At 39.5% G+C, this 12306-nt stretch overlaps 1 protein-coding gene across 1 annotated transcript; it reads right to left on the bottom strand.

Moving 5' to 3' along the window:
* Positions 1–488: 488 nt before the first annotated feature.
* Tmem70 (transmembrane protein 70) lies at positions 489–7336 on the bottom strand. The gene is made up of 3 exons (XM_076835677.1): positions 7015–7336; positions 5349–5454; positions 489–1122 (listed from the first exon to the last, which is right to left on the bottom strand). Exons 1-3 carry the CDS (start codon positions 7222–7224, stop codon positions 665–667), a joined length of 774 nt encoding a protein of 257 aa, XP_076691792.1. The 5' UTR covers positions 7225–7336; the 3' UTR covers positions 489–664.
* Between the last annotated feature and the right edge of the window lie 4970 nt (positions 7337–12306).

The raw sequence follows: 12306 nt of genomic DNA, 5'->3' as shown, positions 1-12306 counted from the left end.
GATAGCTCTACTTAGGTTGCCATTTGGGAGCTGACCACAAACTCAACCGTTCATGGACGCTCATGATGGGCCACCATGGAAAGGGAAGCAAAAACCTGTATTCTGAACCAAAGGAGACAAACCGCATAATTTGTGAATTTTTCAAAAAGGAAAAAAAAATATTCATATAATTAAAAATTCCAAACTCAAGAAAAATATCTCTCCTTATTGCTTTTGACATCTGATTCCCCATTTAGAGGCAACCACATATAATCCATGTATACATCAATAGGTACATAAATATTCACATTTTTCCCTCCATTACTGGGGACTGGACCCAGGGACAATCTACCATTGAGCTATATCCCCAGTCTCTCTCTCTCTTTTTAACATTCTGGCTTTATACTTATGATCCTTCTATCTCAGCCTCCAGAGTAACTAGGATTACAGGAGTGCACCACCATATCCAACAAATATTCACACTTTTTAAAACAAAAATGATACTCTGCTTTGTTTTACAAACATAGCTTATTTTATTATAAAGGGACATCATTCTCTGAAAATTAGAATCTGATAGTTCTAAATTATTTTTAATAATCACTAACAACACAAAAGTAAAGACGATCTTATCATACAATGAAACAAAAATCACACTTAAGCACAAACATAAAAACAAACAACAAGCTCATTTCTCATCCTCAAACTGCTTCTTTTCATTGGTTTCTTCTGTGTCAAAAGTGAATGGTTTGTCATAACCCATTAGATGGTTATAGTCTTCAGGGTTTGGAAAGAGCCCTGGATTAACTAACAATGATTTTGTTTTAGCATAAAATGTGGTAAAAAGATGTGTGCTGTCTGGAATCTTCACATCATTCTGGTGAAATACCGTACTCTTTTCTGAAAGCACGACGCTGTAAGTAATGGCTTTGTAAGTATCCGTTGTGGCCTCATGGTATAGCCGAATAACATAGCCTTTTGTAACAAAGTGAAGCAGCACTGGAGTGATCACTGTAAAGCTTCCTATGATGCCATAAAATAAGATTTGCAAAGGCAGACTTCCAAATACAACATTATTTTGTGCTAAAATGTACGGTAGAAATGCAAGGCTGAGCATACTTGTAGAATAAGAGAAACATTTCACACCTAAATGGAAAAAGAAAATGGAAGAGGGTTAATACATTTAAATTTTATAAATTATCCTAGTAATTCTTCTACCTTTTCTTCCTATATCACCACTGAAACATCAACAAAATCAAAATACAAACATAGCGCTTATTTTATGATGGGCTCTGTCTGAACACTTTACAGATTTTTCATTTTTTATTCATGAAATTCACAGAAAAGTCCTATAAGATGGATGTACAATTGTCATTATCAGCCCATTTAAAAAATAAGATTATGTCTGAGGTCGTAGCTCATGGTAGAGTTCTTGCCTAGTGCATGTGAGGCCCTGGGTTGATCACCAGAAATGTGAAGAAAATAAATAAGATTTAAAAAAATGAGAAAGATGAGACTTCTGCAATGATATATAGCTATGAAGTACCTGGACTGGGATTCAAACCCAATCAAGTTGACTCTAGTCCATACCAAAGGCCATTATAACTCACTGCCTCACTAGGTAAGAAATCTGCTTTAGGGTTATACAGCCTCAACCATTAAAAGATTTAATATTCCTCAAAGAACTGTTTTATACTATAAAAGTTGATCCAGACAGCAGGTTTTCAAATAAAACTCTACTAACAGGTAACACAAAAATTTTTAACATGGGCAATTCTATCAAGCAACCTGCCTCTTCTTCCTGTATCATAAGCATATGATTATACCTGTAATCCCAGCAGACTGGGAGGTTGAGGCAGGAGGATCATGAGTTCAAAGCTAGCCTCAGCAAAAGTGAGGCACTAAGCAAGTCAGTGAGACTCTATCTCTAAATAAAATACAAAATCGGTCCGGGGATGTGGCTTAGTGGTCGAGTGCCCCTGAATTCAATCCCCAGCACCATAAATAAATAAATAAACAAACAAAAATACCAGTAGGGTTTAAGAAACATATTGGCCTGAGCACCGTAATGCACACCTGTAACCCCAGCTACTTGGAAGGCTGAGGCAGGAAAATTTCTAAGATAGAAGCCAGTGTCAGAGACTTAGCAAGACCCTGTCATAAGGGAAAAAAGGGCTGGATGTAGCTCAGTGTAGAGCGCCTCCAGGTTTAATTCCCAGTACTGCCAACACAAAAACAAAAATCATACAGTAAGATACTGTTTTGGGCTGGGGTTGTGTCTCAGCAGTAGAGCGCTCATCTAGCATGTGCAAAGTGCTAGATTCGATCCTCAGCACTACATAAAAAATAAATAAAATAAAGGTATTGTGCCCAACTATGACTAAATATATATACATATTTTTTAAAGATGCCGTTTTTCCCCCAAATTGGCAAAAGCCTGAAGTTTCACAACATACTACTGGTAAAGCTTTAGCAAAGTAGACACTCATACACTGCTGTTGGCTGGAGGCTTAATTATTGTGCATAAGTAATTTAAAAATATTTCCTTCCATCTTCCTACAGGCAGTTTGCCATGACACTGGTACACAAGGGAAAAATGGGGACCAAGTTGCCTCCTATACAGAAAAGTCTCTTCAATCCTTCCAAAACACCTTTTTTCTCTATTACTTTTGTCACACTGTAGTGGGTTAAACAGTTGCCCCACCACCACCACCACCACATTCATGTCCACCCTTTGAAAATAAGGTCTTTGCAATTTTAAAGATTGAGATGAGATTGTGTTGGACCAGGGTGGGCCCTAAATCCAATGCAGTGTCCTCCTAAGGCCAGAAAATGATGAACAAGGGACAGAGAAAAGGCTGTCATGTGAAGACCAAGGCAGAGAGGAGGTACACAGCTACAAGCGAAGGAATGCTGCGGTGCCAGGAGCCGCCAGAAGCTCGAAGAGGCAAGGAAGAATTCTTCCTTGGAGCCTTAAAGAGAGCAAAGCCCAGTCAATACCTTGATTTTATTTCTAGCCTCTAGAACTAGAAAAATAAATTCCTGCCGTTTTAAAATCATCATGGTTTTGGTAATTATGAAAGTTCAAGGAAACTAATACACATGTATACTTTATTTTGTAGGAATGAAGTAATTGCTATTTTCTAAATATATTCTGGCTATCCCACTTTTGTACCTTTGCTTGAAATACTTCTGAGCCTGGGATTCCCCCCTTTCACAACTCTTCATATTCAAATTTTACTTGTCTTAAAAGACCCAACTGGAATTCCATCTTGATGAAGTTCTTTCTGTTATATTCTTCTTCAGTCTTTTTTTTTTTTTTTTTGAGTCGGGGGTGATACTGGGGATTATAGTCAGTCACTCTATCACTGAGCTACATCCACAGCCCTTTTGTTTCATTTGTGGAACTGAGATTGAACCCAGGGGAGCTTTAGCACCAAGTTACATCTCCAGCTCATTAACAATAACTGAGAACTAAAATGTCCTTCAAGCCAGGCACAGTGGCACACGCCTGTAATCCCAGCGACTTGGGAGGCTGAGGCAGGAGGATCAAGAGTTCCAAGCCAGCCTTAGAAACTTAGCAAGGCCCTAAGAAACTAAAGCAAGACTCTGTCTCTAAATAAAATACAAAGAAGGGCTGGAGATGGCTCAGTGGTTAAGTGCCTCTGGGTTCAATCCCCAGTTCCAAAACTAAATAAATAAATAAATAAAATGTCCTTCAAGTGTCTACATAATAGAAGTTTAGGAAACCTTCAAGAATGGTACCGCAACCTGGCATGATGGTGTATGCCTATAATCCCAGTGACATGGGACACAGAAGCAAGAGGATCACAAGTTAGAAGCCAGCCTCAGCAATTTAGTGAGACCCTGTCTCAAAATTAAATAAATAAAAAGGGCTGGATATGCAGGTTAGTGATGAAGCACCCCTAGGTTTAATCCCCAGTACCAAAAAAAGAAAAAAGAATGGTATTACTATCTTAATGTCTCTCCCTCAATTTCCATATAATATTAATCTCAGAGTGACTTCCTACTAATCATAGTATTGAAAGAACCCAAATTACAATTCTAATGGATAGTTAGACTCTTCCACAAATATTACAACCTACACATACCAAAATTAACTGTTTTATTGTTTCCAAAAAAGGAGTCAAGTGGGAACAAAATATAAGTTAATAAATCTTCCTATATTTGAAGAAATAGCATTTGTATTCAGACAGAAAGATAACACAGGGATCACTGTTAAAACATATCTCAATGACATCAATGTAGGTTTCCCGAGACAAGACACTAGACTCAATGATCTATTTATGAATTAACTTCAGAAGAAACTACATAACACTGATTGTTCTACTAACTTTAGAATACTACTCAATTGTGATTATAATCAGTTCTTATTCCTAAAAAGTTCTAAATAATGCAAACTATACTTTGACACCATCATCAAATGTGGGTGACCATACTAGGCTATAAATCAATCCTGCAGATATTTCTGATTGTACTTTAAATCATAATATTACTAAGTTTTTCCCACCTGTATTTTGTGCTAAATTATGATCTAAGGAAAGTGCTTTAAACCTGTAGTTATTTAATAGTCTTTTCCTCCTCCACAAGTACTCTCTACCACTTAGGAAAACCACTAAATAAATGTCTCTGTTGCTAATTCTAAGATAATATGAACAAATGCATAATTTATATAATTTCGAATTATAAAAGCATTACATAGGCTGAGGTTGTGGCTCAGTGGTAGAGTGCTGGCCTAGCATGTATGAGGCACCAGGTTTGATTCTCAGCACCACATATAAATTAATTAATTAATTAATTAAGGGCTCATCAACAACTAAAAAGTATAAAAAATAAATTTTAAAAAAGAGCATTACATGCTTCTTCCACCACCACCACCTCCAATGCTGGGGATTAAACCAAAGGCCTAAAGCATGGTAAGCAAGCATTCTATCACTGAGGTATGCCCCCCAACCCCATGCTCATTTTAAATGTCAAATTTAGTCACAAGTTCCCCTATTATACTCCCCCCCCAAAAAAAAATTCTTAGCAGTAATCTTCCACTTTTCTCTGCACATTCAAACATTACACTTTTTGTTATTTGTTAAACATCTTAAGAGATGACCAAAGAATGGAAGTGTGAATGTCATAAGATCACAAAGTTATAAGAAAGCCTTCAAACATATTTTTTAAATCTCTCTAAAATGCAGAGATCTCAACCTCTACATCTTATCAACAGGCTTTAAGGGAAAAATTATCTAATTTTTATGGTTTGTAATTAAGAGATGCTAAAATAATACCCAACATATAGTAAAAATGTTCTTTATAATAAAAGGAAAAAAAAAGGAACCCCCTCATTTTTGATTACCCACCAAATACTGCACGAGCCAGATTCCCAGTATAAATCAGCCTTCCATCTTCTGATTTGTCAAGTTGTGTATGTAAGTATCGAACATACCTATCCCAACAAACAGGTATCTATTGAAACAAGAGACCATTATGAGTACAGATTAAATTGCATCTTGAATCAACTTCTAATTTTTTAAAGGTTATTTTAATAAAAATAATGAAGAGTAGATGAGAATTTGTCAATAAGCTGACAAGAATAATTCTCCCATATAGGCTACAGAGCTAAAGAAATCAAATTGGTTATCAGCTCGACTTTGCTTAATTTCAGTCAAAAGGAGAAGGGTGCTGAGTTGAGAGCTTGGTAGGCTTGCATCCAGTTCTCAGTTTGACCTTAAACAAGTAAAAAGTTAAACAGGATAATTTCTTAATGAAAACATCATTTTCATTTGATTTAAATGCATTGGTTTTTCAAAAACAAAATAAGTAAAATTATTCAGGCATGGTGTCAGACGCCTGTTAATCCCAGAGGCTAAGGCAGGAGGATCGCAAGTTCAAAGTAAGCCTCAGCATCTTAGTGAGACCTTGTCTCAAAATAAAAAATAAATGTGGCTCAGTGGTAGGAAGGGAGGGAGGGACCGAAGAGGAGGGGAGGGGAGGGGAGGAAGGAAGAAAAAGAAGGAAAATAAATTAATTTTAATACAATAATCTAAGTAAAACACTGCAAATTCTATAGTATACATAGTATTTTTTAAGAGCAAGTCTTTTCCTAAAGGCCTTGTAAATACTTTGCATTTCTTGTTTCTTAACATGGAAAATGCGAAATCCTTCATCAAATATCACCAAACACAAGAGTTCCCCACACAGTGCCCACACTTCAAAATGTAAGACTTGCCCAATTCCTTTATGCTAAAATTCTATTCGATTCTAATTTCTTAAGTAGTTCTACGTTTCAACCAGGCTTGCCAATCTTGACATTTTATAAGTGAAGGAGACAATTTATTTAGATTAAAATTAAAGAATTAATGTACACACCTCATCTCTCTCCTGAGATAAAAGGGGTCTCGTAAAAAACGGAGCCACCTATGGGGGCTGGGGTTGTGGCTCAGTGGTAAAGCTCTCGCCTAGCACATGCTGGGTTCGAGCCTCAGCACCACATTAAAAATAAATAAATAAATAAAAAGTATATTTATTAAAAAAAAAAAAATGAAGCCACCTAGCCTGGGGATGCAGCTTAGTGGTGGTAGAGCACCCGCGAAAGTAAGGTCCTGGGGTTCGATCCCCCAAGGGTAGGGGTGAGAGTGGTCAAGCCACTTAATCTAGAAAATAGAACACAGGTTACTCGAATTCTTTCAGTTCAATTCCTAGGTGCTGCATCCAGTTTCTTTACAAATTAACTCTTTCCAGCTTCTGCTTATGAGCAGAAAGGGAGCTAATACCAAATTGTCATCAGAAACCGTCTGGATCAGCAATCACAGGTAGAGAGTTTTGGAACCACCCAGAAAAGAATCCACTCTCCACTTCCCACGGTGCTCCCAGACTCGAGGAGGCAGCTAACCGCGGGACTGAGCCCCGCACAGGGAGGGCTCCTGCCACATTCTAGCCAACAACAGTCAGGATAAAGAGGTCTCGGAGAGCCACGAAAGCTCCCAGGTCCGAACTCTACGTCGCCCGAGCCCTCGGACAGCCGACCTGTACTGGCCCAAGACGCCGGAGAAGGGGGTGGGCTCCTTGCAGCCCCGCGCTCCCGCCTACGACCGGCCCCCAGGGCCTGCTGCGGGAGATCGCTCGCGAGACCGCCACACTGGGCCTTCGGAGCGCGGCAGCCGCCCACCATGCCATCCTCTTCCCGCCAGGCCTCAGCCCGGCCGCCCACTGGCCGCCCAAGGATAGCAGCAGCATCCCGCGGACGGGAACTGGCGGCGGACTGCTCCGGGGGCGACCAGACGCTGCTCTTTACAGACTGCAACTTCGGTTCGCCGAGCACGCCTCAACGCGTCGGGACCGACCGGCATCCGCGCGTGCGCAGAATATGAGGCCGGCTTGCAACCTTACCCGCCCCACGGGTTCCGGCCAATTGAGCTGAGAGCCTGGCGCGCTCTCCTGGACTCGAGATCTACAAAGCCAATCTGTGACCTGCGTCCCTTTCTTGGGGTTTGGCCCTTATTAAAGTAGGGCCGAAGGACAGAGGGGAGAGCCGTGCAAGAATGACAAAGCCTGTCCTTCATTCTTTCGGACGTCGTTTTCTGGGTCCTAAAAAAATTGTTTGCTTTGAGGAAATGATTCTAGCCTATCCCATTGGAAGGAATATGAGACGATTTGAACAAAAGTGAATAATTTGATGTAGCCATTGAAATGATAGAAAAACGAGACATGCTCATGTGATATTGATACTTGTTATCAAAATTTTTGTCAGAATTCACATCATATACACAATTGTTCATGACCCATTACATAGACACACATAAATAAATAAATAAATGGTTTAATAATATTATTTACAGGATTTAGGTAGGAACAGAGGATGAACTCAGGAATCCACGATGTTAACAGTGTAACATAATATGATTGAGATATACTGGTATATAAATTGCTACAGAAAAAGGAGCTCATGATTAATTTGGCCTCATAATGTCTTCAAATCGACTTCACATTCAGCTTTCTTTAAGAAGGATCTGGTAGAGATAACGGTTTACCACTATTTCAAAATAGTGTTTTTAGCCCAGAGGGGCACAGGCCTGTAATCCCAGCAGTTTGGGAGATTGAGGTAGGATTGCAAGTTTGGGGTCAGCTTCCACTATTTAGCGGGACCCTCGGCAATTTGAGATCATATTTTAAAAAGTAAAAAGAACTGGGGATGTAGCTCAGTAGTAAAGTGCCCTCGGTTTCATTCCCCAGTACAGGGGAAAAAGGAGAAATGTTTTCGATTCAGCATCTTGTTTGCGTAAGAGAGGAACAAATTCACAGTCGAAAATAAAATGTGATCTCCGTGACAACTCCAAAAATATTTGGGGGTACGGAGTGGAGAGGATCGCTAGAGGGATGAAATGATGCTATTTTGTGATGAATTTTCCTATAGTTATTTTTTTCATCCCCCCTCCCCCCTCCTCTTCCTCCTCCTTTAATGGTGCTGGGGATTAAGGCCAAACCCTCCCACATGCTTAGTGAGCACTCTGCCACTGAGCTATACCCACAATCCTGCCACTTAAAAAAAAAAAAAAAAGTTTAGTGTTATTCATATTCATTATCCAATATCTTACTGATACTTATTTAATTTTTTTTCATACAAAAAGTGTTTTCAATGTTATTGAATTTGAATTTATATCATTTGTCAAGCTTACTTTCTTCCTACAGATACTGTTGGATGAAAATACTTGTTCTATTTCTCAAGGTTTCTAATTAGCTAAAATGAGATTATATTCTGAAAACTGTGCTATACAGTTACATAGGGTTGTTATTTATGGTCACACAGATTTTCCATTCTTATAATTTAAAGATATTTGTTGAATATAAGCTATTTGAATGGAATTTTAGACTGATTCTAAGGTTGCTTAAAAAGAAAATAGCCTCTAGGCTTCGTGTGGTGGCACACACCAGCTACTCAAGAAGTTGAGGCAGGAGGATTATAAATTCAAGGCCAAACTGGGCAATTTAGTGAGACTCTGACTCAAAAAGTTGAGCCAGGAACAATGGTATGCGCCTGTAATCCCAGCAGCTCTGGAGGCTGAGACAAGAGGATCAAGAGTTCAAAGCCAGCCTCAGCAAAAAGCTAGGCGCTAAGCAACTCAGAGAGACCTTGTCTCTAAATAAAATACAAAATAGGCCTGGTGATGTGGCTCAGTGGTTCAGTGCCCCTGAATTCAATCCCCGTACCCCCCCAAAATGGAAAATAAAAATAAAAAGTTGAAAGGGCTGGAGATATAGTTCAGTGATAGAACTCTCACCTAGCATGCAGGAGGATCTGGATTCAATCCTCAACACTTGAAGCAATTAAAAAGAAGATGGAAACCTATGGAAAAATTGAAAATGGATGTAACTTTTAGAAGGTATGACCTCCACTGTTGTAACATATGTAATGTTTGTGAGGTTTTGATTGTTTGCTTGTTTCTTCTAAACTAAAAGAGGAAATATAATTGAAAATGAGCCCATGGAGCCCACAGCCTTCTGTTTGTTACTGAGCCAGGCCCATTTTGCCTGATGGTCAGTATAACCCAAATACAATGGGTTTCCTCTTGGTGAATACAAAGCCAATAAGCACAACCAAGAGATAAAAGAGAGAAGAAAGACTTATTACTTGCAGCAAGTAAGAAGAGCACAGGGGATACTTCCTAAAGCAATGTCTTTCTCAAGACAGAAGGCAAGGGAATTTTATGGGAAAGACTTAAGCATTTTCATCTTGAAAGGACCTGTAGAGGCAGGCACATTCCTGAACAAACTTAGTTGGAGTAATAGTTTGGATCGAGAAATGTTCTTTGAAAAAATCATGTGATAGGCAATGAATCAATGTTCAGAAGTGAAAAGACTATATTACAAGAGCTATAATCTCCTGAGGGGATTAATGCATTCGATGGATTAATAATTTGAATGCAGTACCAGCTAGTAACTGTAGGCAGGTGGGCATGGCTGAAAGAAGCAGATTACTGGGATGTGCTCTGACTTCTTTATTTATATCTCTATCTCTATGTCTTTCTCCTTCCGAACTGACATGAGCTGTGCAGCTTTCCACCAAGATGTTTCTGCCTTGCAGTCAGCCAGCCATGCACTGAATTTCTGAAACTGTGAGCCAAAATAAACCTTTCCTCCTTTAAGTTGTTCTTGTCAAGTATATTTTGGCCACAATCATGAAAAACTGACTAGCACAGTGGAGATTATGCTTCATACACTGCATGTTCAAAGATGGTAGATCAGATCCCCAACTACTCAGTAGAGAATTTATCATCATGGGCTGGGTATACAGCTCAATTGGTGGAATGCTTGCCTCACATGTACAAACGTACAAACCATGGTTTCAATCCTCATGCACCACAGAGAGAGAGAGAGAGAGAGAGAGAGAAGGAAAGGAGGGGGAGAGAGGGGGAGAGAGAGAGAGAGAGAAAGAGAGGGGGGAGGGGGAGAGAGAGAGAGAGAGAGAGAGAGAGAGAGAGAGATATTAGCATCATAATCATAGTGAGAACTTTTTTTTTTTTTGTACCAAGGATTAAACCCAGGGGTACTTTACCACTAAGCCACATCTCCCAGTCCTTTAAAAAATATTTTACTTAGAGATAGGATCTCACTGAGTTGCCTAGGATCTCACTAAATTGCTGAGGCTGACTTTGAACTTTCAATCCTCCTGCCTCAGCCTCCCAAACCACTGGGATTACAGGCATAAGCCACTCTGCCTGGTTACAATGAGATTATGATGACCAAGTTTTATTCTAGGTCACCTAAAAGAATGACTCAGTGATTTTGGCTAATTTAAGCAGGTTCCTTGTGATTTTCTCTGGAGGGCATTTTCTGAAACAAAACAAAACAACTCTTAGTGAATGTTAGCAGTCATTTAATGGGGTAGCAGCTTCTTCCCTTGCAAGCACAGGTTCTTGCCCCTAAAAGTTCCTACCTAGGGCTGAGTGCAGTGGCACAGGCTTGTAATCCCAGCAGCTCTGGAGGCTGAGGCTGGAGGATCACAAGTTCAAAGTAAGCTTCACCAAAAGCAAAGTACTAAGCAACTCAGTGAGATCCTGTCTCTAAATAAAATACAAAATAGGACAGTTGGGGATGTGGCTCAGTGGTCAAAGGCTCCAGAGTTCAATCCCTGGTACTTCTCAAAAAAACAAAGTTCCTTCTTAGCAGCTAACAAAACAATTAATTTTGCAAAAGAGTTTATTCACTAGGTGCCAATCATGTGGAAAGAGGAAAATTAGACCCAAATCTTCCTCTCCAAGGATAAGATCTAGAATTGTGTTAGTCAGTTTGTTGTCACTGTGACAAAAATACCTGGGAAAAACAACTTAAAGGAGTAAAGATTTCTCTTGGTTCATGGTTTCAGATATATCCTTTCGGGGCACACCCCAGTAATCTATTTCCTCCAACTAGGCCTTACCTCTTACAGTTTACACCACCCTCCAATAAATCCATTCAGCTATGAATCCATCATGATGATGTTAGAGCTCTTATGATTCAATAACTTCTCAAAAGCTCCACCATTGATCATTAGGGATCAAGTCTTCAATACATGAGCCTTTAGGGGTCATTGCATATCCAAACCATGAGAAAGGTATTTATAGGTTCAAGAAACAGAGTGGTCATGAGGCTGGGGTTGTGGCTCAGTGGTGAAGTGCTCGCCTAGCATGCATGGGGCACTGGGTTTGATCCTCAGCACCACATAAGTGTAAAAGAAAGATATTGTGTCCACCTAAAATTTAAAAAATAAATATTAGGGAAAAAAAGAAACAGGGTGGGCTTAGACAAGGGGAAAGGCAATTATGGACAGGGAAAAGTGAAGTAATCAGTGATATATGCACATGTAATCAAACTCCATAACTCTTCATTCCGGAGAATAGCAGCATTCAGGTGATCTGTGAGTGCTACCCCTCTGTTATCAAAGGTCACCCATGGACACCTGCACAGGCCTAAACAAAAGGTTAGTGGTTTTAACCAGTTGGAGATAGACAAAGGCATCTTTACAAGTTCCTGGAAAACAATTTAGGCCCATGTATGGGGGCAGGGGGCTGGGTTGTGGCTCAGTGGAGAGCACTTGCCTAGCATGTGTGAGGCTGTGGGTTCCATTCTCAGCACCACATATAAACAAATAAATAAATAAAGGTTCATCAATAACTAACAAAAATGTTTTTTAAAAAACCATGTATCAGAGGTGTTATTTATAACAAAGCTAATGGGAGTATATACAGTTATGGGACCTATAAAATTGATGATTAAAAGCAAGTAACTAAAAAGCAGTGAAGCTAGATTGTTTATTACAGTTTTCCCTCTGTTTCATCTGCA

Source organism: Callospermophilus lateralis, chromosome 16, assembly GCF_048772815.1.
Source record: "Callospermophilus lateralis isolate mCalLat2 chromosome 16, mCalLat2.hap1, whole genome shotgun sequence".
NCBI lineage: Eukaryota > Metazoa > Chordata > Mammalia > Rodentia > Sciuridae > Callospermophilus > Callospermophilus lateralis.
The sequence above is the reverse complement of the archived record's forward strand: the minus strand, read 5'-3'. Positions and strand labels throughout refer to the sequence as shown.

Bases quoted from the DNA above. Each gene is read 5' to 3' on its own strand.
- Tmem70 (XM_076835677.1), bottom strand. From the start codon at position 7,224: ATGCTGCTGCTATCCTTGGGCGGCCAGTGGGCGGCCGGGCTGAGGCCT. The intron at 5,455-7,014 runs GTCGGCTGTCCG...TTGTTTCAATAG, and splicing joins GGCGTCTTGGGCCAGTACAG to ATACCTGTTTGTTGGGATAG. The intron at 1,123-5,348 runs GTGGGTAATCAA...TTTTCCATTTAG, and splicing joins TCTGGCTCGTGCAGTATTTG to GTGTGAAATGTTTCTCTTAT.